A 26763-nucleotide genomic window follows, 5' to 3' on the forward strand; every position below is an offset into this window, starting at 1 on the left:
AAGTATAGCTACAGGGCCCCTTAATATTATGCTTAGCAGAATGTCCAGCCTATGGACGACCCTAGGTTGACTCCCTTTACAGAGTAGAGTCCAGGAGGGAAAACCAATGGGAATCCAACAGGAATGTGCTTGGGGTGCCTGAGAAGCCTTGCCTCCAGTGCTCTTAGGAGGATTGCCCCACACTTGCTAGACAGATGTCCTTGGAATATTCAAACTAGGTTTTTATTGTACCCAGACTCTTCCTTGGACAGATGAAGAAGCCAGTGAGCCTAGAGGTTAGTCAAAACACTGGTTAGTGTCTGACCCAAAAATCCTTTCCCAATGATAAATTTTAGAGTGTGTTGATTTTAAAATGCACACTTAATGTTTTTGTGCAATAATGTGTGATAATATTTGCAAGGTTTTCTCCAGCTGCAGAAATTCCATAAGGGTGCATGTGGTTTGATTTATAACTATGCCTTTATTTCTGTGACTGCTTTCCTAAATCATGAATCTGCCCAAATAGATTGACATCCATCTATTACGTTTTTGTACCACGTGTTTATTTTTGTAAAAACATGCTAAGATGCAAACACTTAGCTCCTTATGGAGCTGAAGTCGATCGCTTTCTTGGTCGCTTTCTTGTTACTTTTACTTTTTTCAGTGGATGTGGTTGGCTAAGGTGGGCGTTGTATTCTGAACTGCAAGTAAGAAGGAGAGAATCAATCTGGCTTGGGGACAAGAAAGCCTGTGGTCATAAGAACGTTGAGTGTATGGATTCGGGAGGTAAATGGGAACTTAAAAAGAAGTAAACATTTGATTTACAATAAAACATTTCATTTTCATTTTAGTTTTCCCTGAAGTTTTAGAAATTGAACTTAAGCACTGGATAAACATATATACATTCAGTATAAGGATACATTCATTTTGTTAAAAGGTCAATGATTACTTCTCCCAGCCTAACTAATGTCTTTCTTCTAAAAATGTTTAGATCAGATATTCCTGAGAAATTATAATCTGATACGTGCATTTTTATCACCCCTACCCCGCCACACACACACGCGCGCGCACACACACACACACACACACACACACACACACACACACACACTAACCCATCACGACTTTCACGTTGTTAAGGGATTGGATTACTATTTCCTTTCTTGCCTAGAGATCAGTAGCTCCAGGCCCTAGTCCTACATGAAGTAAGTGAAAAGCATCATTTTTATTTTCAAGTAGCAAAATATATATAAAATGTATTTAAGTTTGAATGTTTCATTTATTTATTTTTTATATGAAATTTATTGTCAAATTGGTTTCCAGACAACACCCAGCGCTCATCCCAACAGGTGCCCTCCTCAATACCCATCACCCACCCTCCCCTCCCTCCTAAGAATGTTTCATTTAGAAGTTGTATTGAATAAAATCATCTTTCCTTTTCCTGAGAGCATCTAAGATCTAATATATGTCAGACTTTCTGTTAGGTATTGGTAGGACAGGTAAACCTGCCCTCCTGAAGCTTACCATTTGATCATGCTGATTCTATGAAATTTGACAGTCACTGCCATAAGCATCTAATAGACCTCTGTGCTCCGTTGATTTTCAGTCTATATGATGCGTAGCACCAGAGCAACAACTTAAAAATCCATATCAGTTATACTATAAATACGTGTTTTTTAAATTGCACTTTACATTATTGTTTCATAATTTTTAGACTGAAATGACACTTTTGAAAATTTGTAAATAAGCATTAATAATCACTCTATAGAGGGAGCACCTGGGTGGCTTAGTCGGTTAAGCGTCTGACTTCGGCTCAGGTCATGGTCTCCTGGTCAATGAGTTCGAGTCCTGTGTCGGGCTCTGTGCTGACAGCCTGGATCCTGCTTCGGATTCTGTGTGTGTGTCTTTCTCTCCCCCTCCTCCACTCATGCTCTGTCTCTCTCTCTCTCTGTCTCTCAAAAATAATAAACACTTTAAAAAGTTTTAAAAAATCACTCTCTAGACAGCACCCAACATCAATATTCATATATTGTATTTCATCTGAGAGTCTAACCCTATGAAATTTATTCACATGTTCACATAACTCATTCAAAACTATGTATTGGCAGTCTGCTGTGTGACGGGCTTCCTGTTTTCTATGTGGTAATAAGGATGATACACCTTCATAAGTGAAATAATAATTTTTATTTAGTGCTTTTGATGTAGGATGGGCAAGTCCATCACCCTGAGTGGAGTATAGTTTGTGTTGTACTCACAGTGGAGGAACCCGAGGCAGCGTTTAAATGAGTCTCATGGTTACATAGCTGCTAAAGCAGAGGAGAGAGAATTCACACCCAGAGCCTGTGAGCTTAACCAAATATCCTTCTTGGTCATATATAGATGAAGGATTTTTTTTAAGGCTTTCTCAAATTAATTTGATGCGTTTTGTAAAATACTTCCATTTCCCTGAAGTACTGGTAACTACTTATAGTTTTCCAATCGCATTTATTCTCATTGCTGAAATTTTGGTTTAGCAGATGTGTTTTGATTTTGTTGTATGCACGTTGACTTGCTTTGAAAGTATTAGTGTTTCATGCCCCTAGTTTAGAAGTGAGAGGGTAGTTTAGAGCACAGGGACTAACTTCTGGGATACGGGTGTTTTGGAGGTTCCAAAAGGCTTGAGTTTACTAGCTCTATGGCAGTCACTTCCTCCCCCCATCCTGTCACATCCATCTGGATCAATAGGTATAATTGAGCTAATAGGCCTTCATTTTGAACCCCAAGACAATGTTAGGAATTTGCATTGGAAATAGTGGGCACTTTAATTTCTTGAGTCTATTTGCAAGTATAGACCTTCCTCAGCCACTGGCCTGATATGATAGATGAGGATATAACTGCCCAACTCCATTTAAAAATAGAGCGTTTCCTGTTTGAGATGTGCTTGTAGGTTTTTGTACTTGCCCGTTCCTGATATAATACATAAATCTTATTGGATACATAAACTTTTTTAAATTCTAGGACTTTTCCCAGTCCTTACCCTACTGACCGTGGGTATCCAAGGTTATGAACATCTGCTTTGCCAGGCACTGAAGTATTTGATACTGATTGGATTTTACTACCATTTTCAGCAATGAGATTCATAAAGGAAATGGTAAACCAGTCTTATATGGGTAGTAGTGTGAATTTCTACTTATTTTTTTCTGCCTTCCTATTGGAACTAGTTATTCTTCATTCTCTTTGAACTTAGTCATCTGCTCTGCTCTGTGTTAATATTATAATGTATAGAATTTACAATAGAAGAATAAAAATGTGCTCCAAATTGCAAGTTTTCGTAAGTCTCATATAGCAGGCTCATTTTTAGCTGATTTAGATACATAAGGATTTTACTGTAGCTTGATGTTAGCTCTCTGTAACCTTTCAGATATATTAATCAAAAAAGCCAAACTTAATAAAGCATCTAACTTAAAATGGATTGATCTCAAATATTTTATAGCTGCTATCTTTTCACAATAGTAAAACATAAAAGAGTTTAAGCCATGCCAATTTAGAGAGTGCTTAACAATGTGTAAGTACTTCATTTTCACTTAATAGATTTTTACCTGTGCTTTGTTTTAGATCTGAACAGGTTTCCTTTGACCTCAGAATCACTAATGCAAGGAAAATTACCATATCATGAGAGCATTTCCCCTATTTTTTTTTTTTTCTGACTTGCAGAATAATAAATACTGCCAAGGCTGAGGAGTATAGACCTGGCCTGGAAAAAGCCTATTAAATGCTATTTTCTAATTTTTTTTTAAGTTAACCGAATCATGCTAATAAATCTGATTTTCTTGCTAAAACAGAGCTAGTTTTCGAGTGCTTTTGAGTGTCTTTTTTTTTGCAACTACTACTTAAATTTCAAGTTGGGCTCTGTCTGGACTTGCTTTTTAAACCTGCTTTATTTCGTGTCAGATTTGGCCAGACTCGTAAACAAATAAACAAAAGACCTTAAATTCAGGATAATCAAAACAAATAGATACACGCACCCAATTTTTTTTTTCCTGTTTCATTGGAAACTGCTCGATCATAACGTGTTCGGAGTATAAAAAACATAAGAGAGCCTTTAACATAACAGGAGAGAGCCTCAGCCCGGCTCTGCAGCTCATTGCCAATTGAAGTAAGGAACGCTCTGGCTGTTGGGACTTTTAAATCTAGACTTAAAAGTTATTTGTTCTGTTTAGCATTTTTAAAACGATTCTATTAGGAATTGTATGTGCTTCAGTTTTAATTTTAACTCATAATGATTGTAAAGCACCCTGGGATGCTTGCATGAAGGGCGCTTCAGAAATGTAAGATTGTATTGTGTTCTAATATGCAGTATTATTATGGGGTGCTGGAGTTTCATCACGGACAATTCATAAGGTTGCAGAATTCTTCATTGAAGGTAGCGGACATCTTTCAGACATCCTTCAGTAGTCTTTTTTTTTCTTTTATTTTTACTCTAAAACTTTATCCTCTTTAGCCATCATCGTTTTCTTTACTTCTTTAAAAAAAATATTATCTTTATTGCAGTATTTTCCCATAAAAATGCTAATCTAATTTAGTTTCCTCAGAGGGGTTAAAGGTGCAAACCACATGATAGGTTGAAAATTAAGAAAAGATTAACGCTTTGTTAGTACCCTTTGAGATCACATTTTCACTTCATCCTTGGGTACCACTGATTGTCCTAGGCTTGTCCCTTTCTACTGTCAATCCAGCCTTTATTCCCAGGCAGTTAAAAAATGTGGAGCTACCTGAAGCAAGTATTAACTTTATGAAACGACACAATAGAATTTCCAGATGTGTTGAAACTCCTGGGTTGTGATAACATAGGACAGAGCCTCATTTCGTTTTCTTTTTGTTTCTTAATGGAACTATTTCTTGGTGTGATATATTTCTTTAGCAACTTCATTCTGTCACTTTTTATGGGAGTCTTTGCGTGTCATTGCTCTTTGCCATCACTTTAATTAGTGAGCTTGTACCATTCATTACCTAGGAGTCAAGAATGTGAGCTCTGTCATTACTAGCTCTGTCAGCTCTGGGAAGTGACTCTCCATGCCTCAATTTCCTCATCTATAAAGTAGGAAGATAATAGCACCAATTTTTCAGGATTGTTATGAGAATTACGTGAAATACTACTTGTTAAACATTTGGAACATTGCTCAGTTCTAAAGTGTACAATAACTTTGGCTGTTTTTCTACAACATGATGATTGAGAGGTTGCAATTACACATGGGGATGCTGTATAGTCATCTAAGAAACTGCTGCTCCAAAGAAGATTTTGATGCAGACTTTTTATGGAAACAACCAAGAACTTTTCACATGTGGAAAAAACAGAGGACTGTGTTACAGTCCATTCTCACCTGTGAGGGGCACTTTTAGCATCATCCTTTGAATCATTATAAATTTCCCATGTATTTTTAAATGGAAGTGGGGAAAGGCTCAAACCTTGCACTTTAAATAAGTCCATTTGCAAGTTAAGCAAATAAGGTACCTTAGATTAGACAGTGTCCAAAAAGCATAAAGATGCCTCAGGGGACTGTCCTGTGGGTGGGAGCCTGTCTCGTGTCCTTTCGTGAACTCCCCTCACCCCCACTCCCTGCACTTAGGGCTCCATCCTGCCTTTGCGCACCCATCATAGTACTTTCCATGCTGTTCTGAGATTATGTGCAGACTAACTAGGCTCGCCTTACCTTGTGATTAACTGTCACAAAGGGACTAAGTTTGATTCATCATCACAGTTGTAAATCCTGGCACACAGTAGGATCTCAGGAGTATTTATGAAGCTGATGCCTCATAGGCTTTTTGCCGTGTTAATTTCATGAACCAATAAACTATGTCAGTAGTTTTATTAGTAGTAGTTTATAGATACTCTGATCTATAATATCCTACTGTACAAAATATTTCTCCTATTACACTTCTGAATTTTTAGTTTATCTAACTGAGAGCAAATTCTGAATTTTTCTGTAAGGAAATCTACTGATACTCCAAGCTGTCTTGTATTTTTGCTTATGTTATAATGTTCTTGAATATATGTACAAATTTACATGTTTGTAAGCAGAACAGTGGCCTTGGAGATACAAGGGACCCAGAGATGTAAAATATGCTGCAAAAGATCTAATTATATGTCACTGTTAAGCACAGCCTTTTAACGATATATTTATATGCATGTCTGAAATTTTTCTTCCCTATCAAACATATATTTCAGCATGGCTAATACTTTTCATTTTGGGTCAATTGTGTTATATTTGAGATCCATGCTTTTTTACTGTTAGTTCCATTTGTCCATTTCTCGTGTTTCAAAATAATGTAAAGAAGGAAAATTTCGATAGCACAGTCCATTGATTTATATTCAGAGATGCTGATGCTGCCAACATAGAAATGCTAACAGTCAGTACCACCCCATATGGGCTTACAATGTCCATTCCTCAATTGATGTTCTAAAGTCCACGTTTGGCATTGGAGACTCTGTATAGGGCTATAAACACATAATGTGTAAAAGTCCACTGTATAAAGGCCCAGAATCACCTGAATTTAGGGAGAGCTGCAAGTGTAGATAACTGTTCAGCCATTCCAGAATGGGCCCCAGGGACCCGGCTTGTCCACCCTTCTGCATGAGCACCAGCTCAGCCTGGAGCACATACCTCCAGTGATGGACGGGGCACATTATCTCTCGATGTCCAACCTGTGCAACATTTTTACTGTTTCACTATAACTCCTAAAGAGGTGATTACCAGAATATGGCAGTTTCCAAAACTGTGAAGCATTTTCATAATATTGATAAAGACGAGCCAGATTAATTTGATTTTCCTCTGTGACCTATTCCAGAGGTGACATTGGTTTATCTTTATTGAGTAGACATAGAAAGTCTTGGTTAACAACTAACAGTAACTTAAAAACACAGAAATCAAGGACATGATTTAGCTCTTAGTCTCCTGTGAAATCTTGGATCAGATATGAGGGGATCCATCAATGCTGTGATAGGCTTCTGAGGATTTGTGCAGACCCAGAAATTATAAGTTACTTTTGGGAGTGTATGTGGAAAGACCTTCCACAGGTTTCATGAGATTCCCAAAGAGCGTTTTGTCATTCCATAAAAAAGCTAAATTCTGGGCTGTCTTTTCTCCCCAAGTTTTAGGCAGTCTGGCTTAAAAATCTTAATAGTGTTCATATGAAGAAAGAATGCAGAGAAGGAATATAAAATCTGTAAAGAGTTACAGAGCCTAATTCTAGTACAGTTGACCTTTGAACAACACAGGGTTGGGGACACTGACCCCCTGCATAGTCAAAAATCCACGTATAACTTTTGACTTCTTAGAAACTCAACTATTAACAGCCTACTGTTGACCAGAAGCCCTACAAATAACATATAAGTTGACTAACACGTATTTGTATGTTACACGTATTATTTACTATATTCTTACAATAAAATAAGCTAGAGGAAAGAAAATGTTAAGAAAATCATGAAGAAGAAAAAATGCATTACTGTACTGTAAAAAAGTCTGCATATAAGTGGACCCATGCAGTTCAAACCTATGTTGTTCAAGGGTCAACTGTATTTACTTTTGAAAAAATGGATTCTAACTACTTCAGTCCTTTTACTCCGTGGCTTAAAGTTTTTCAGAATGCTTTATTTAGGACCCCTGGCATTTAACACAAATTTGTTACTTTTTCTTGTGCTGTGTCTAAGTACAGATACTAGAAGTTGTAATCTCCATAGAGGATGAGAGATTTAACTATGCAAGGACCATCAGAGAAAGAATAAGCAAGCATTCCTCAAATTGCCAAGTTGGTGCAGACTGCTTAAAATTTAGAATCTTAGGAAACGATTTTTGCTGTAAAATAAGTCATTGGATTTAGATTAATCTAATGAAAAGCTCGTGAAAATTCTTTTTGGAGTAGGATAATGTTTAATGTATAATGATGGGTGTATTTTTAATAATCACATTATAAATAAGAAACCAGGGGACTTTAACCTTCCTAAAAATAACACTGTAGTTGGGGCATTTGCAGTGAATGCCTGTGAATGGCTGATGTGTATTACAGGTAAATCTTCTTAAGTCATTGAAGAAGACCCTACAGGACCTCTGTTTGGGAATACATGTAGATTTCATAGACTCTGAAAGCCATTAGAAGGGACCCTGGAGATTATCTAATTCAATCCCCTTCATGTTGCAGATGAACAAAGTAAGCCGCTGTGCAATTAATTTGAAATATTACATACCCTTAGTCATAATACACCTTTAACAAATATTTTCTAATTTAAGCTCTTTACTAATATATTCAATTAGTTTGAATAAGAAGGTTTCAGGATGGTAAACATTTCTACAATAGGTACTTCTACAAAACAACAGAGTAGAGAATCTGGTCAAAGGTATTATCCGGGCCTTAGGTAAAATTACTTTATGTGGAAAAACCATGTGAACTGTGAGCCAACATTTTCTTTAAAAATTATGAATTGGGTATTTAAATAATTAAATACGATTTCTGTGCTTTGGAATGGTCACGTTTTCATCCTTAGGAACCGCCAGAAAATTCAAAAAGATTTAGATGTGTTCTCTTTGTGCTTCCTTTTGTATTGGAGGTTGGTACTGAGATTCCATTTTTAGCATGACACAAGGGTAACTTTCTGTGAAGATGCCGTTTTCAGGCACTGGAATTGATCACGATGGCAAGAGCCATAACTGACAACTGGAGTTTAAGTAAAATTTATAAGTGATTAGTCTCCTCTCAACAAATTGAGATTCCGAATATGCCCCAGTTGTATCTCCCAAGAGAATGGCTTAGAAAGCAATAGAGGATCCAGAGGGAAAGATTTGGGGAACATAAGCTAACATGCACAAACAGAGTATTACACTCAGAAATCCTGCCATTTGCTTCTCATAAATTCAAGCCCATTTCCCTTCCTTCCCACCCCCAAATACCAGATGGGGGACTACCTGTTAATTTTCAACAAATTCGTTCCATGTCACCATCTCATATGATGCCTTTTCGAGCTTGTTTGTAGTATTTGATATCCTTTGGGATTAAAAGAAAATTCCATTTGCTGAGAATCTCCATTAAAATTGTGTTTGAACATGGAGTTGATTCCATTTGATCCAAAATTAAAGTTTGACCTTTGGGTTTTTCACATGCATATGAAAAACTGCTGTGAAATTCAGGCCACAGGCAGACAGGACACAGAGAAAGAGGAGGGGCGTCAGAGTGTATGAAGTTACACTTCTCAAAAAATAAAAATGTAAAAGAATAGGGAGCCAGCAGTTTGACAGATTGTTCAGTAAATGCTCATTTTATTGAAAATTATAAAAAGGTGCTTAATGCCTCTGTGCCATTAATACAATACATAAAAAGGTTACTGTCAAGATTAGTGTTCCAGTCCTGAAAATTAACTATAGGGTTTTATGCATCACTCTGCATCGACTGAGAAGTTAAAGGTTTCTGTATATACATTTCACATGCGCGGGCATTTATTTCAGAAAACAATTATTTTAGACTTTATGCCAAAGACATTAGCAGTAATGTGCTTTCATTTAAAACATGGACATAGCAGATATATATTACAGACAAGGTAGAACCATGAAAATCGCCTTATAGAATTAAACTGGGGTGAGATTATTTCCCTTGCTGTCTCTAGAGTATTCCAATTCAAAACATACATTCCTTCCTACAGAAAAAGATATTCAGATTCCTTAGTTGAAATTAATTAGCATTCAGAAACCAGATAGCATGTTTTTGGGTATTCATGAGATCTCTGTTTGAAAAAAATGTTTTTAACTTGTAGAAATGTGTTGCAACACACAGATGGGAAGAAAAAGAAAAAAAAATCTCTTTAGCAAGCACTGTGTGTAAAAGGAATATTACATTTTGCACGCTCCTGATTGCTCTGTGTAAACAGTTTTTGACATCTGTCTTTATAGTTTTCGAGGAGAGGAAGACTTTGTTAAAAGAATCATTTTTATACAGCAGTCACCATTTCAGTCTTGCTTTACCTGTATTATGAAAGCAGATGGTCTGCATGTCTTTTGAATATTTATAACTATCAAAAACAATCTCTTGCTATTCACCCTTAGGCTTATGAGATGTCAGGACTGTTCTGGTTGAAAAAAATCATCCTGGGTGTTTACAGAAAGAGGATTACATTAAGCTGAAATGACTATACATTTTCCAGTTTAATATTTGTCCATCAGCTGTTTAATCGTATTTAGATAATTGTGTAAATAAGATGTTGTAGCCTTTGCCCTCTCTGCTGATGGAGCCTGAAAGCTTTAAACATGGGTGAACCACCATTTTGTAGATGCTCCTGCTACCTCCTCCCACCGCAGTGAAACCATCAGCAAGTCTTTAGTAAGTTTTGATCAGGATATCACAGTCCTGTTTAAAAAAAAAAAAAATAGTGCACAAAAAGTCAGTATGGAGATCAGATGAAATGCTAGGGAGCTTCTGGCTTCCGGGACAGGCTGTTTAGTTTATTAGAGTATATCGTAATATGCAAATATGGTACAGCACTTCAATTACCCTTTAAAGATGTTGTGGCTTTCTCTTTATTCTTCACGAGTATTCGGAGCTTGGAGGGTATTTTGGAAAACTTTTGGTATAGTGGGGGTTAACTGTTTTTTGACTGGAAGCTGAGCAATCAGAGATAACAGATTTTGCTGTGGTTGGTTGATTTGGCAGAAAAGCTTGAACAGTTTTGGTTTAAATGATTGAATAACCTGATTAGCATTGTTTTGGGGTGGGTTTTTTTGTTGTTGTTAAAGGCACAACAAAGCAATTTTAAGGGTAATCAGATCACTGCCTTTCCCCAGTTGATAAACCTTTTTTTTTTTTTTTTTTTTTTTTTTTTTTTTTTCAGAAGCCCTCACCTCTCCCTAAACCTCTTTATTGGCTACCAGGATGACCAAGTAGAAAAATAAAAACATCTTCTTTCAGTTTCTAAATGTGTTCTAAATATATACCTACAGCGTATGTTATATTCTAGCGGGGGGGTTGAAAGAATATATAATATGTTGAAAAATGATTTGACCTCAAGCAATTCCTTATGGGGTTTTTTGTTGTTGTTTTTGTTTTTCAAATTTGGAGACCTGCAGTATTTGAGAGCAAAGGTTTAGAATGTTCTAACTATATCTAAGTCAGGCTTTAGAAAAATTCCACCCTTACCTTTTCACAATTAGAAAGGTTATAAATAATGTATTTGGCTGAAAAGGAAGCTCAGCCTGTGGCAGATGGTATCATTCTAGAGTACTGGGGTTTCTGTGAAGATGGCATTCTTTCAGATCGGAACTTCAGCAGACTCTCAGAAAGAACCGAAGCTCTTCATAGGGAGCAGACATGTGCTTTATGGATCTTAGAAAAGCTTACAACTTGGCTCCTAGGATGAGAATATTGTGTCACACTGGGGTTATGAGACCCACAGCCAATTTCTGCCAACTTTCAAATTGCGTTTCCCAACACTGGAAGCTGTGGCCTATTCCTTGGCTGGTGTACTGTGTAGCATTTGAACTTGAGATTTGAGCTGCCTGAGTTTGGTCCGCTTGATTGTTTTATTCCCTGACCATCGGTGGTCTACACAGACCGGCCGCTGAGTAGGAAAACTTGCGATACAACTTGTGCCTTTTTCAAAGTGCTTTGGAGAGCTTGTATAAATAGACACCGAGAGAGAGAACTGGAATAACATAACCACCAAGCACTGCGACTTCCGAGACATCTGTGTGGATGTATTTTGAAAAACCTGGGAAGGGATCTCTTGCAAATTAATGAACAAAGTTTCTTTAAACTATGAGTCCTATCATGACAGCTAAAAATGATGCATCTGAAAAGATTCATGGGACAAGCTGCCATTACCTTTGACCCTTAGGAGCAAAAAAAAAAAAAAAAAATTGTTTCTGGTAGCTTCCAGTAACGGCTAATTCAGTGATCTTTGATCCTTTGATTGATCAGCTAATATATGCCCAGCCCCGTTGTGAGTCCAGGCCTTTCAGACATGCAACCCCAAGACTGACAGCAGCAGGAAGAATGGTGGGAAGGTGCCATGTGCTGGATCTACACCAAGTCAGGAAAGGCTTTGCAGAAGCAAGGGTGCCTGAACTGGGTCCTGAAGAATGAGCTGCTGTTAGCTAGAGAGGAGAGAGGGCACAGCTCGAAAATCCAAGTCAGAGAAGCGGTAGATGTCTTCCTGATACCTGCTACTGGGTACAGGCCAGCTTCACAAAGATACTGCCAGATTGGAATATTGAAACAAATGGTGGAAATACTTTTTTTTCCCGGGGTGTGTTCTCTTGTTATCCCTTGACCCGAGTTAATAAATTTAATTAGTCTACTCTGTTCTTCGGAAGAAAATTTGACATAAAATAACAACATTTGAAAATTTTATCTGATGCTCTTCTGTTATTTAAAGCATAGTCTTTGGACTGATCTGAAATGTGATCATATAATAAAAGCCAGTGAGGAGGAGGCAGAGGGTTGTCATAGTAATTAACGTATCTTGAAGTCCATACTTGGTCTGTTCCCGGCTCTGTGCTAAGAGAACCATATTTATCTTATTTATTGTCTGTGTAAGTGTGGATAGTATGTCTCTTCGGGTCATTATTTTTCTAGGAACTTGCCTAGTGCTTGGCACCTAGTAGGAGTTCAGTAGATAACATGCTGAATGAATGGGAAAAAAATGCCTGAATGAATGGATTCTCAGAACAAGCCTGTGAAGTGAGTGTTGCTGTGATTCCCATCTAGTAAGGGGGATTATGATAGAATGAGTGGCCAGTTAATGTGACCAAGGTCACACTGCCTCTGTGCGACACATTTTGGACTTGAATGCAGATTTAGCTATTCTCTTTCATCAAATGAATATTTAGTGTGTATTTAGTATATGCCAGACATTTGGGGCTGGACAATAATATAGAGCCCCAGAGCTGCGTAAAGTACAACTTAGTATAATCTTTTTAAACCAAAGGCTTTTTTTTTTTTTTTTTTATCAACATAAGAATCCCAAGCCTCTTTCAAAATGTGGATCTTGATCTGCCTACCCCCTGCATATCCCCATCCCCTAGGCAGATAGTACCAACCTTGGCTTTGTTATATGTGTTCTCCAAATAACTGGTGTTTCTTTATGATTTTCTAAATTTAAGAACCAGTACTGAACATAATCTTTCTTTCTTTTTTTTTAATGCTTACTTATTTTTGAGAGAGAGAGAGACAGAGCGCGAGCAGGGAAGGGGCAGAGAGAGAGAGAAGGAGACACAGAATCTGAAGCAGGTTCCAGGCTCTGAGCTGTCAGCACAGAGCCCGATGCAGGGTTCAAATTCACAAACTGTGAGATCATGACCTGAGCTGAAGTCAGAAGCCCAACTGACAGCCACCCAGGTGCCCCTAAATATGATCTTTCAAATGCCATGTGACCCACAAGATTCTGAAATCTCTTTCTTGCCCTCAAAATTCATGGTCTGATGCCACAGCTAAGTCTCCCAATAGGGATTTTACCACATGGAAAAAAAAAAATCCTGACGCAGTGGTACTTGAGCAATTTAGTTGTACAGATTACTACATATTGTTCTAATAAAAATAGAGGTCACCTCAAGTTACCTGAATTATGGAATATTCCCTAGCCCCCTGAAAGCACAGAAAGAATTTAAAAAGTGGCTTTGACATGTGTCATAACCTGTGGATTAGCCTTTTCATTTACATCTTGCTTAGGCTAATATTTACATTAATCAGAGTTTTTTAAGCACACATCACTTGACAGAGTAGAAAACATCCAGAAAGTCACTTAAGGACAGAGCCTACCGAATGGGGTTAAACAAGGGCAGGAAGAAGCTTTGATGATCATGCACATATGGATATTATTTTCCACATATGGATAATAATGAACTACATAGCACTATTACACATGGGCTCTAATTTTATAAAAATATTTCAGATGGGTTGTCTTACCACGTACCGTGTATTCTTCCTTTTGTCCCCCCATATACTTTCCACTGTTGGTCTGCTAAATCACATTAAATTGAAGTAATCTGTTTATGTATCTGTCTTCCTAACAGATGGTAAACTTCTAGGCAGAGGCTGTGTCTTATCTGCCTTTGTGTCTCTAGTATCAGCTAGACACATAGTAGGTGTGCGGCAAAGAACAAATTTCATGTATAGAACTGTCGGCAAACTGAAATAGACTGAGTGTCAGAAACCTCAGCGAAATTGAGATATTCCCATACGTTTCTGAAAACTAAGGCATAAACTACATCTACAACTTGTATGTACTATTACATTGACATTTAAGAAACTGCCAGAATATCTAGGAACAAGAGTAATAATTTTTTAAAAATTGGACCAAAGTTGAAGAGCATCAACTGTCATCCATTTGCAGAATCACCATTATCCATCAGCGATCTGAATAGTTTTATTAGTGTCTGACTTTATTGATCCATTATTACAATAGAGTAAGTGTGATTGAAGCTGACGGATTGTTAACTGGATCAGGTAATCTTCTGGCTCTGGTGTTGGCAACCTTGCTAAGTATCTTTTTGTACTCTGGACTGAGGGAGGCTCTTAGTAGAATTGCAAGCTACTGGATTAATGGCAGAGAATCACGAGCACATTAAGAATGTCTTTTTAGAGAAATAAAATGTAAAAATGACTATAAAGTAGAAAGTGTCCAAAAAAAAAAAAAAAAGCTATCATGGTGCCTCTTACGAAAGCCGTGTTTTACACAAATAATACAACGCTGGCTTATTTTTCACTGGAAGTTCTTTAAAGAGCCCCAAGAGTTAGATATTGCAGGAACTTGTGCATGTTACAAAATTAACACTGTATGGATGTCAGGAGAATCAAGAGTCACCAAAAAAAATTTAAATTAGAAGTAGCTTAAAGAAGATAATGATATAAAAATACTTTTGTCCCCAAACTGGCTTTTCTGGTTGTTGCCTGCCTCCCAAACAATGCTGCCTTCTGTAAACTATTTCACCATAGACCAACTGAAGTCTGAAATGTAAGTTCTCATGTTTCTACACATAGGAGTGGAGGAAGGATTGGTGGTACAAGTCTAATTATTCCTAAAATGCAGCTGGAAATTAACTGAGCTGCTACTAGGTAATAAGGGCATTAGAGTTAAAAAGAACAACAAATTAAGGTACTGAAATTACCATAACCGAAATTTGCTGGGAAGAAAACACGTTTGTTTCTTGGAGATGAATAAAAAAAAAAAAAAAAAAAAAAAAAACACCCAAAACTTCAAAATCATGGTCATTCCTCTCTTTATTTTTATCATGTTAAACCATTGATTCCGTCTTCAGGGTTTTTGTTAAAAGCAGAGTGAAGACAAGTGACAAAATAGGTCATTTTCTTTTTTGTGGTATCCTTGAGAAATTTAGTAGGCATGAAATGCGTATCTTTTAAAATTTTACGGTTAGTTTGGAATTCAAAATTCAGCTTTACTGTAGATGAAGCTAGCGATGAGATTGTAGAATGTTTCTTTCTCTAAATAGAGGGGCCCTGTGAATAGTGTATTTTTTCCCCTCAATGTGGTCCGTTCACCTCTGAAGAACGTTAGCGTAGTTAATGCACCTCCAGCTAAAACCCAAATAATAGTAGAAAGTACAAGTAGTATTTCCCAAACTTTATGCACACTCAAATCCCTTGGGGATCTTGGTAAACTGCAAGTGCTCATTGGCTGTGTCTGGGGTAGGGCCCAAGATTATGCATTTCTAATAGACTTCCAGGTGATGCTAATATTGCTGGTCCCTGGGCCACACTTTGAGCAGCAACGATGTGTAGTCACTTAACCTCAAAGTAGTGTTTACTTACGAATTGCAGTCATAAAGTCATCTTCACGTATTGGGATTTATTGAGATGAGTGTAAGTTTGTCAGCCTAAGAATAGATGGCAGTGATGGAGGTTCCATGAGTACTAGAGTAAAGTCTGTTGGTTTGATAGCTTTATACTGGTCTCAGGGGGCTGTTGCTTTCTACTTAAATAAGCGTTCGATGTGCTACTTAATGAATTTTAAGAAGTTGAGGCTTTAGGCCAAAGCATGAAACAAAAATGTATTGGTACTCAGTTGATTTAAAAAAATGCCATTTACACAATTGAAATGATTTTTGTGTTCCATCTTGTGCCGATATGTATTACAAATGTTTTCCCCCCTCTTCATGCAGAGTATGATTTCTTCCATTGTGAACAGCACTTACTATGCAAATGTCTCAGCAGCAAAATGTCAAGAATTTGGAAGGTGGTACAAACATTTCAAGAAGACAAAAGATATGATGGGTAAGCAAAAAACTGTTGCAGTGGTGACTACATACCATTATGTGTCATTTGGGGGTTTATCAAAGTCACATCTAAAGCCAGGTCTTGTGATTGCCCAATTAGAGATCAATTTAGGATGTTTCTTTGAGGGTGGGGAGTGGGTATGAGTATAATGAGATAATTAAATTCAATAAATGTTTGTGTTTAAATCAGCCAAACTGACTTGGTTGTCAGACATGCAGGAAATCGAGGCGGGAGGAGGGAAGCTGTCATTTCTTAACATCTCAGTGAAGACCTAACCAGGCCTTGAATAACTAATATTAGCTGTGATTTCGCTCAGAGATAAATCATGCTTTTATGTGTTTTGTTTTTGTTTGAGAGGAAGAGAAAGTGCCTATTTTTACTCCCAATTTTTAAGGAAATTAAATTGTATTTATAGTTTCCACAGTTGAGATCAAGTGAATTTTATAGCTCTGATCCCCAGCCCTTTTAGATGGGCACTTCGGTGAGCTTCACCGCCCTGATAGCAGACACATCATTGTACCATTTCTCAACTTTTAATTCCAGTGTAGCATCCCATCTTAGCGTGCAACTCCAGGTCAATATGTGTTGCGCAGGAAATGCATTAAAAATTATCGGCAGTGTGAGACGACACATACAAGTTGTGTGCTGTACCTGAGCATTTAGACGGTGATGTTTCTCCCTTTTGAGTTTGCTAATGTTGCCAAAGCAAACACTGTGATTAAGGTTCATGTTTTAATTTCTATTAATGTTTTCTTTCACATACTTGTACCTTCCAAATAATGCATTTTAAAATAATATAGGAACAGGATGTTTAATATGCATAGCATTACGTCCTGTTTTAAACCTGTGTCTCTTTCCTTCCATTGTGTTCGTTTAATAACAACAATAATGACTTTTCCTAAAGATTTTAAGAAACAAGAGAACCTGAATTTTGAGTGTGTTTTAGCTTTTAATATTCGAAGCAAAGCCATCCATCTACCAAAACAGATTCTTTGCCTTTTATAGCTTAGAGCTGTAATGAAGACAATGCATCATTTTTGGAATAATTGCTTGAATTACTATTCCCTGTGAATGGCCCACTTGGGCTGATATCACTGGTAGAAATGGAAGGTTTCTTTCCCAATTCTTAGTTATATTTTGCATATATCAGTGATTGTAGCAATATGATAAGTTCCTCTAAATATAAAGCCTGAATATTTAATAAAAAGAGAAATGACGATGGAAATCAAGCCAGAGTCTATACATGGGAGGTATGGTGTGCTATTTGGAAAAGACTCACCTATTTACATATAACAGCCGTGCTCAGCCTTTCCAGTCAGGAGCATCAAACCGGTCTCTTCCTTGCTACAGCAAAACATTGGACACACTGACAGCTGACTCTCGGCCAGTCCGCATTAGGGACCTAGCCAAGGGAGAAGCATTCATCCTGATAGGTGGTAATAAATTGCAAAATCGTGACAGTATCACCGTTGCACCAGGATGATTCTCTGACCCTTCTTGAAAGATTGCTGATAGCCATAGCTTCTTCAAGAAACATTTGGCTCTTGGGGCGCCTGGGTGGCGCAGTCGGTTAAGCATCCGACTTCAGCCAGGTCACGATCTCACGGTCTGTGGGTTCGAGCCCCGCGTCAGGCTCTGGGCTGATGGCTCGGAGCCTGGAGCCTGTTTCCGATTCTGTGTCTCCCTCTCTCTCTGCCCCTCCCCCGTTCATGCTCTGTCTCTCTCTGTCCCAAAAATAAATAAAAAACGTTGGAAAAAAAAAATTTAAAAAGAAACATTTGGCTCTTACCAAAACTGGGTATACTGGCTTGTAGTACAGTAAACCAGTCGCTTCATTCTCCGGTGGATATACTTGCAACCGGTGATAGTTAGGATTAAATGAAACAAACCATATAGGATACTCAACACAGTGTTCAGTATGCACTCAGTTATTATTACTTACTGTGCTCACTTTATTATATTGATTCCTTCTTTACAATCCATGGCTAGGTAAAAATTGAATGCAGATAACATTTATGTCCTCTTTTTCCTTTCAAAACTTTTGCTTCGAGTAATAACAGTCAATATCTATCATGAGAAAATACCTGGATATTTCTTTTTTCTTTAGTGCATATATTTTCTTAGCCCAACTCTTTCTAGTTGCTCTTAAGCACATGGTGTTCTTCTAGAAGCTGTTTTAAAAAAAAAAATTCCTTATAAGCCTTCTTGGGGGTAATAAGTGAGAGTGAAAAATAGTTTGACCCCAAAACTAGTCACCTGGAATTTGAAAATAATTGATTTTATGCCTTAAGTCTAAACCACATTATAAAATTAGATCTGAAGTATTGTATTGTCCCCCTTTCAAAGTTTGTGGAATTGTGCGGAAGCGGAAAGTAAATCCATAGCCATTGGGTTCCATCTTAAAATTTTCTTTAGTTCAATTGGATTTTCAGCGTGCCCTGTGCCTCTATTTAAGAAATGATCAGAAATGCTTATCAATACCCATTACTGTTGGCTTAACATGGCTTTACTTTTGTCTACTTTAGTCGAAATGGATAGTCTTTCTGAACTATCCCAGCAAGGTGCCAATCACGTCAACTTTGGCCAGCAGCCTGTCCCAGGGAACACAGCTGAGCAGCCTCCGTCCCCCGCGCAGCTCTCCCATGGCAACCAGCCCTCTGTCCGGACCCCTCTACCGAACCTGCACCCTGGGCTTGTGTCAACGCCCATCAGTCCTCAATTGGTCAACCAGCAGCTGGTGATGGCTCAGCTGCTGAACCAGCAGTATGCAGTGAATAGACTTTTAGCCCAGCAGTCCTTAAACCAACAATACTTGAACCACCCTCCCCCTGTCAGTAGATCTATGAATAAGCCTTTGGAGCAACAGGTTTCAACCAACACAGAGGTGTCTTCCGAAATCTACCAGTGGGTACGTGATGAACTGAAACGAGCAGGAATCTCCCAGGCAGTATTTGCACGTGTGGCTTTTAACAGAACTCAGGTCAGTTTTGTTCTTTTTGGAATGGTTCTCTCTCTCTTTCTCTCTTCTTTCTTTGGTCCCAATTTTTTGCTAATGCTTATTCTTTTGCTCTGTGCTCTTATTTTTTTACTCTACGCTTACTCTTTTCAATTGTTCTTGTTGTGTGATCATATTGTCTGTTCTTGATGGTGCCTAAGTCTTATCACTCCTTTCCCTATCATAAACCTCCTCTACCAAGAGCTACGTACAGATTGATCTTGACTCAGGGGCTTTGAAAGAATAAATTCAATATTGAATATATTTCAAACTGGCATTACCTATGTTTTTACCTAATGAGGTCATAGACTGTTAGTAGTAGCAGGTTGAGAAAAGTTTCATGACTTGGTCAAGGCCATTGGTAAGACTCCAGGCTTCTAGCCTACTATCTTCCCCCTGTTATCCCCATATCAAGCATGAGTATATAAACATGCCCTGTTTAAGTTCCTCTACAACTTTCTGGAGAAAAAACAAAACAAAACATATTGTGAGACTCCATAGCAATTTCTGCCATTTAATTTGAACAGCCATTTGGGGGAAAAATATATGGGGTGTGTGTGTGTGTGTGTGTGGCTTATTAACATAAAATGTTTCTGAGCTTTGTCCTCTTCCCTCTTTACATTATTGTTAGTATTCCTTCAAACTTCATTCTTTAGATCAGAGATCAGCAAACCTTTCTGTAATTGTCCAGAAAGCAAATATTTCAGGCTTTGAGGGCCATCAGGGCCCTGTCAGGGTGTGGGTAGCATGGTCACAGCCAGGGACAATAGGTGAATGGATACGGGTGTGGTGGTGTTTCAGTAAAACTGCCTATAAAACAGGCCCCCTGGGAGGTTTGGCCTGAAGGCCTTAGTTTGCTGTCTTTTCACTGAGACCTGCATATACCCCTGTGTTCACACCTTTGTCCTCCTGGGCAAATACCTGTGAGGATATTATCAGCACAGAGGATGTTTAGAGGGACCTGGAGAAAGAGTGATGTATGATATGAGAAGGCCTAAGATGAAAAGTCCTAAACCAATTCTATTAAATTGTAAATGAGAGGGTTTTTTAAAATTTTCTTTTTTTTTGGAAATTAGTATGGTATATATGGTGTTTATTTTTGGCCCAGGCACACTAAAAAAAGACAAAAGAACATGTAACTTTGATTAGAAATGAGGACATTACGTCCTTTCAACTTCGTTGTTTTACCAGGGTTCTTTTCTTTTGTCAGGTTTTTTTTTGGACTGACTCATATTTTCCTTTCATATTTAAGTTATTTTGTTTATTACGTGATTATAAGAATAAGATTCTGGTATAAAAATAATCTAGTATTAATTACTTGCTGGCAGAGTTTCCATACCTAGGAGAATCCCAGCAGTGACTTATTTTTGGCTTGCCTTAACTGGATTGAAAGTTAGGAGACCTGACAAAGCCTTTAACTCAGTGTTTGTTTTCATTTTCTTTATCTGTTTTTTTTTTGTTTTGTTTTTGGGGTTTTTTTGGTGTGTGTGTGTGTGTGTGTGTGTGTGTGTGTGTGTGTGTATCATTTGTCTTTTTTAAAGGGTACTTGCAGAGGGTAATTTCTCAGGTTAGTATGATTTTAACTAATTTTATATTTTTACCACTTAAAAATGTTAATTAGTGGCTGGTAAATTTCATGACATTTATATCAGTTGGGAAGTTATTATTTAAAAAATTAAATGAGTGAATGAATCAAAAGTCAAACTTCTACTTATCCTGTGTCTGGCAGCATTCTTTATTTTTGTAAATAGCAGTAACTGCTAGTATTTCTCAGTACTGGGCAAAAAATAGGTCTCTTCATAAATGATCAGTAAAATGTTTGTCAATTTAATTGAGAGCCCACAAAGACAACATTGACATAAACGCAAATGAAATACAGATTTGCTAAGAAGTGTTTTAAAAACTGAGCAAATTGTTATTTCTTAAAGCACTAAGGAATCTGCTTTAAGAAACAAGGAATGAAATAAGAATGTATTTTATATGGTGAAGAATGACAAGGTCTTAAAGCACTAAGGAAAGTATTTTACATGGTGAAAAGTGACAAGAGAGTTTAGCTGAGGGATGTGTGAAGTCACTATCCATCTGTACGGTTTTTCTTCTCTTGGGTTATGATGTCACGCCGTTACTCTGAAGGGTTGACCATTTGTCCTGCCTTTGGTTCCCACATTGGCTAATTCCATGGATATCTCTAGGATTTGTTGCTGGAAAGAAGGCAGAATTCTCTCTTTATACCATAGTAATCTCTTTAAAAAGACAGTTATCTCTGTGGTTAAAACACCAAAAACAGTGACTTAATTTTTCTGAGGCTGGTAGGGGAATGAAAACAGTGACAGCCTCAGTACCAAGCTCTCTTTAGTAATAATAGCTAATTTAGAAAAAGTTACTACCGTAAAAAATTATTTGGAGCCCTGGGTGATAGATTTGGTTTTAAACCTGTATATTGGTAATTGGTATGCCTGAGTCAAAGTGGATATTGGCCATATTTGAAGCTGTTTTACTTCAATAAGAGTAATTTTCTATGTATATTTAAGTGTTCACTTTTTGGGAACGAGCTTTTGAACATGCAAGCATGCGTGTGTTTTTGGTGGTCATACTTAAAAACCACACACGCGCGCACGCACACACACACAGCTGCATTTATTTTAATGATTATACATTCATATGAATGCATGTAGTGTGTTTATTTCGAAGTGTATGCATTTCAATAAAAGCAGGTGCAGAGTGAGAGTGTATGGTGTGAGTGTGGCGTACGAAAATACACATGCTAATGCATATGTATAGGCAAGGAACTCTGCAGAGTTAAATCGCACATCACACATTTGCGTGCACTTACTACAATGTGCAATTCCAACTCCGAGTTTTAAAAAATTAACGTAAAATATGTACATGCAAAGGCAAAGTTATATGATACGATTGAATAAAGAAATTTGTACCCTATAAAGAGTATTTTAAAACATTAATGTAATAGATAATGCTGTTATGAGTTGAGAGTATTTTAGTCATTGACAGTTCTGTGCAACTTTAAAATCCTGGATTTCATGTTTTAACTCTTCACTGGAGAATTTTCTCGTCATCCTAATTGGGTCTCCTAAAACCCCTCTCTTAAGACTTTCACACATGACTGTTAAAAAAAAAAGTTTACCTTTTCTGAAAATTTATGGTGAAATTTATATAATTACTTGTTCTAAGGACTTTTTCCCCTTCTAAATTGATGGGCATATGTGCTTTAATTGCTACCAAAGGTACCAGCTTTTAGCATATGTCATTCATTCAGTTATACCTACTTGATGTCTTTTTAGTGGAAACCTATGGCTAAAAATAATTGTCGAAGATTCTAGATTTATACTTTTCAGTTCACTTCCCTATATTATTGCTATTTAGGGATTGTGATAGAAGCAAATATATTTGTTCGTTAGTGCCTTTAAAAAATTAAAAAAATAAAATAAAATCCAGAATCTAACTCTGATCCCATTCTGTGGCTTTTTTTTTTTTCCTTTTTTCTCCCCACACCCCTTTGGCACACTTTATTTTCCAGTAAAATAAAGAATGAAGATGGATTATTCAAAACTGATAACAGTAATGGACCATCATGTAATGTTTTATTGAATTTGAGTTCTGTAAATTATGTGGTGGAGAGAAATTTGCCTGCTTAAGTATAACAGAAATTGCTACTGTGTTCCTATAATTCTTCACAGTGTAATTTAAGGAAAGTCCACTATCCATATCACTATTGAATAAAAGGTAAAAAGGTGCTATTACCCCAACGTGACAGTTCTCGTTTAGCCTCCCAAGCGACAGAGATAAATGCGTCTGCTTATAACTTACTTGGCAGGCGTCCAAGGTAGTAGGTGGAGTTGAAAATAGTCTTTCACCTGGACATGTGATTAAAAATTCACAAAACAACAGAGGTAGGTAGTCTTGAAGAATATTCTACTTATTTTCTTTTTAGGGAGGGAGGTTTCATAAAATCCTGTTTTCCTTCTGAGGGCTTTGAAGTTCCATGAAGCTGATAAAATCTATTTGAATCAGTGATTATGTTCAAAGAGGAGACAAACGGGAGGCCAGACAGGCCTTTTGTTCAGATTGGCAGTCTCTTTCGCTTATCTGCTGTTTTAAAGAATTCATAATTAGCTTTTGGAAGTACTGATAATATTTATTGAAGGTTTTTTTCTTTCTTTTACAATTACTAATGAATTTTACTTGTAATAACTAGTAAACTCTTTTTGGAATGTAAAAAGGGTTTAGGAATTCATCACTAAGTTCACTAAGTGAAGAAAATTGGAATTCTCCCTTAACCCCTGTGCAATGACAATGCAGAATAATTTTCTGTTTTTATGTACAGAGCACATAGTGCATTATTTGATGATGTAAAGTCCCAATGAAAAGCAGCTTCTCATTTAATATAATAAAATTAATATTCATTAGTTGTTGGTAACTTACTACATAACACACAAATTCTCAAGTTCTTTTCGGAGGCAAGAATGACTGATGATTTTGTTTGACTTTGTTCAGTAAGTTCATTGAGCACCTATGATCCACAGTACATGTTTTAGTCCTGGTGTTTTAGTATAGTCTCTAAGATAGCAGGTAATGTACATGAAGAGCTTGACATATTATTTTTTTAGCATGAAGAAAAAATTTTGGTAATAGATCCCTCGTACTCTGCCCCATGGGGGATTGCTACAAATGACCTTGATCTAAGTCTGGACTATATTTTTGACTACGGGATATGGGAAACAGGGGCCATGTACATCTTGAGTCTGTAAATGCAACCACTCACATAACAACTTGAACGGGACCAGAACATGCATTCTCATATTCAGATTCTAAAGTCATTTTGCATACAGAATTATTCTCAAGTGACATGATTTTTTTTTTTTTTTTTTTTTTTTTGGTAATTAAAAAATTATAAAAAAAATATTTTATAAAAAAATTTTAAAAAATTTCCACCCCGGGGGGCCCCCCCCAATTTAAACCCCGGGCCAAAAAAAAAAAAAAAAAAAAAAAAAATCCAAAGGTTTCTACAACACCTGACAGTGTCTACACTCACTGCTTTAGAGCTCTTTGAGTGTTCCAAGATTCAAAATATTGCTTTAGACCTTAGCATAGTGCAAGCAGAAAAACTGTACTTGCTGCAGTGGAATAATTAAGTGGAAATAAATGCTCTGCCCCTAAAATACTTTATATGCTCAACTGGGAAGTCATGCCAATATCAAAATATGGGAAGAGGAAATTTTAAATTCTCTCCCAAGTGATGTGTTGTCTTCTACTTTAAGCACGCAGGATTGACTTAGTTTCATGTTAACATGACTTGATAGAGAATATTAATGTATTTTTTCATGTGTTTGCTTTTCTCACTATAGTTGTCTGCTATCTCAGAAAACATTTTTAATAGGGATGATACAATATTTTGTTACTTGAGATTTATAAATGTCTAATTTCAAGGTTCCCAAATACAGTAACATCCTAAATATCTGTAGGATCCTTTTGACCTAATCTGGTTTTTTTAAATTATTGAACAGTTAGTGTAGATGAACATCTTACGTAGCGCCATGTAACTTTTCATTGAAGGCTTACTTTGATTAAATTAGTAATTGCCACTAAAATTTGCCCATGAGTAGCATATCTTGTTCTTGAGTTTCTATCACTCATTTACAATTTTTTCCTTTTGTGGTCTGAATACACGTAATTAATCCACTTAGTAAATGTTTATTAAACACTCATGTGATAGGCATTGTGCTGGGATGACAAATAGGAATATTAGGTTATTATGCTCAAGGAAGTGAGAGCACTGTATTTGTCTATAATGTACCTTTCTATCTCTTGATTTCTGTGTGGTTCACATATATTGCTTTGCCAGGCACATTGTTTTAATACGTAACAGTTGGTGGGGAAAAGTAGAGACCCAGGACTATTTTTCACACCTATTTTCAAGCATTTTTTGAGACCTGTATTTTTTGGTTTCAGTGTGACACATCCAAAACAGTCAATCTAATTAGTTGGCCTTGTGCAAATTAAATAGCTGGATGATTGACTGCCTGTTTGACTAAATTTTAGTTAAATTGACTGGATGTTTTATTCCTGTATAAACACAGTTGCAGCATTACTTGTCAGTATTATGAATGAAGGGACATGCACCCTTCATTCTTCAGTCACATTTCTTACGGTAAAACAAAGTTTGGTTCCCCTTTCCAGACCAAGTGAGAGACTAAAATTTAGCAGTAAGCCCCCGAGCCTATTAGAGGCTCTTTTTAATAGCAGCCTGTTCAAATCATTTTTAAAGTGGACCATGGTTTTATACTCTCTGCATCCAAGTGTTCTATTTGGACAATGTGGTACCTTATCCCCGAAGAATTAGGAACAAAATTAGGTTTGCGTTTGTAGGAAGCCATGAAAACACCCAAATGTTATCATCTTTGGGCTCACTCGTTTTGATATGAAACTTTGCCTCCCCTTTCCCGAATGTACTCTTTCACCATTTCTGCAGGGCTGCTGGAAAGTGAAATTTACAGATTATATGGAGATCTTGGCAACATTTTATTTCGAACTGTACTGTGATAAACTGATACTCTGGCTAAACGTTGAAGGCAAACGTGTCCTGGTATTCCAGGCATTATTTCATGCACAAGATAGAACAGGTTAAAGGCTGCTCAGTCCTTATCAAATGGACAGAAAATTTTTGTAATCATTCTATTTCATATAATTCTTTAAACAAAAATGAGGAAACTCATTCATTGTTGAAAAGCTTCTCCTAAAAATTAAAAAAAAAAAAATTGGTTGACAATTCATGCTCTAGTATTTAGGGAGAGGGACACCTTAAAGGAGTTTACAATGGTTTGTAAATTTCTTCTATTACTAATAAAGACTTCTATTCCTTAAGAAATTCAGTAACTACAGAATTTGATAGTGTTCTTTTCCTGGGCATGTTATGATGGATTTTTGCAATGTAAATATGGGGTTATGTGTTTCAGATTTAATCAATGTTTTCTGAAGGTCAGAATTTCAACCTGTTACCCAGAGCATGACAGTATTTAGAATTTTTCGAGAGAGTCTGTATACTTTCCTTGAATGGTAAATACAAAGAATCACTTGTCATTGACTCTTAATTGAAGATTAAGGGATAACTTAAAGTACTGCCTGTGAAAACGTAGCATAAATCTTAGATGATGCTTTAGTAATACTCTTTTTCTAACAATTCATCTTCTGATACTCTCTTTGAAAGTTCTACTTCTCTAGTAGTAGCTTTGTATCTTTATGTATTGGGCTGTCAGCCTTCCACTGCCTTTGTCTAGGCAGCTTGAGAACTATACAGTTCAATGCTGTTGTATTATGAGCATTTCATTTATTCTTAACTTCGCTCGATCGTCTCTCTGTGAAAGATTTCATGGCAAGTTAAGCTACTCAAAGGAAGGAGACCAATTAGGCAGCTTCAGTTTGTGTTACACGTAAAGCAGATGCTTAATAAAATTAAGAATACAATTGAGGCTCTCTCCTCTTTACCACTTCAAATGTAACTAATACATTTCTATGTAGAATTGATG

General features: G+C 36.9%; 1 protein-coding gene across 9 annotated transcripts in view; it reads left to right on the forward strand.

The window, feature by feature from the left end:
• Window positions 1-26763, forward strand: part of SATB1 (SATB homeobox 1) — a 102157-nt gene that overhangs the window by 34087 nt on the left and 41307 nt on the right. For all 9 annotated transcript variants that reach the window (XM_040480100.1, XM_040480101.1, XM_040480102.1 and 6 more), the window contains 2 exons: window positions 16113-16224; window positions 18753-19207. In XM_040480100.1, the coding sequence (XP_040336034.1) occupies window positions 16113-16224; window positions 18753-19207 (567 nt within the window). The remainder of the gene's footprint in view (window positions 1-16112; window positions 16225-18752; window positions 19208-26763) is intronic.

The sequence above is a fragment of the Herpailurus yagouaroundi genome, unplaced genomic scaffold, assembly GCF_014898765.1.
Source record: "Herpailurus yagouaroundi ecotype Mexico unplaced genomic scaffold, PumYag 159, whole genome shotgun sequence".
Lineage (NCBI taxonomy): Eukaryota > Metazoa > Chordata > Mammalia > Carnivora > Felidae > Herpailurus > Herpailurus yagouaroundi.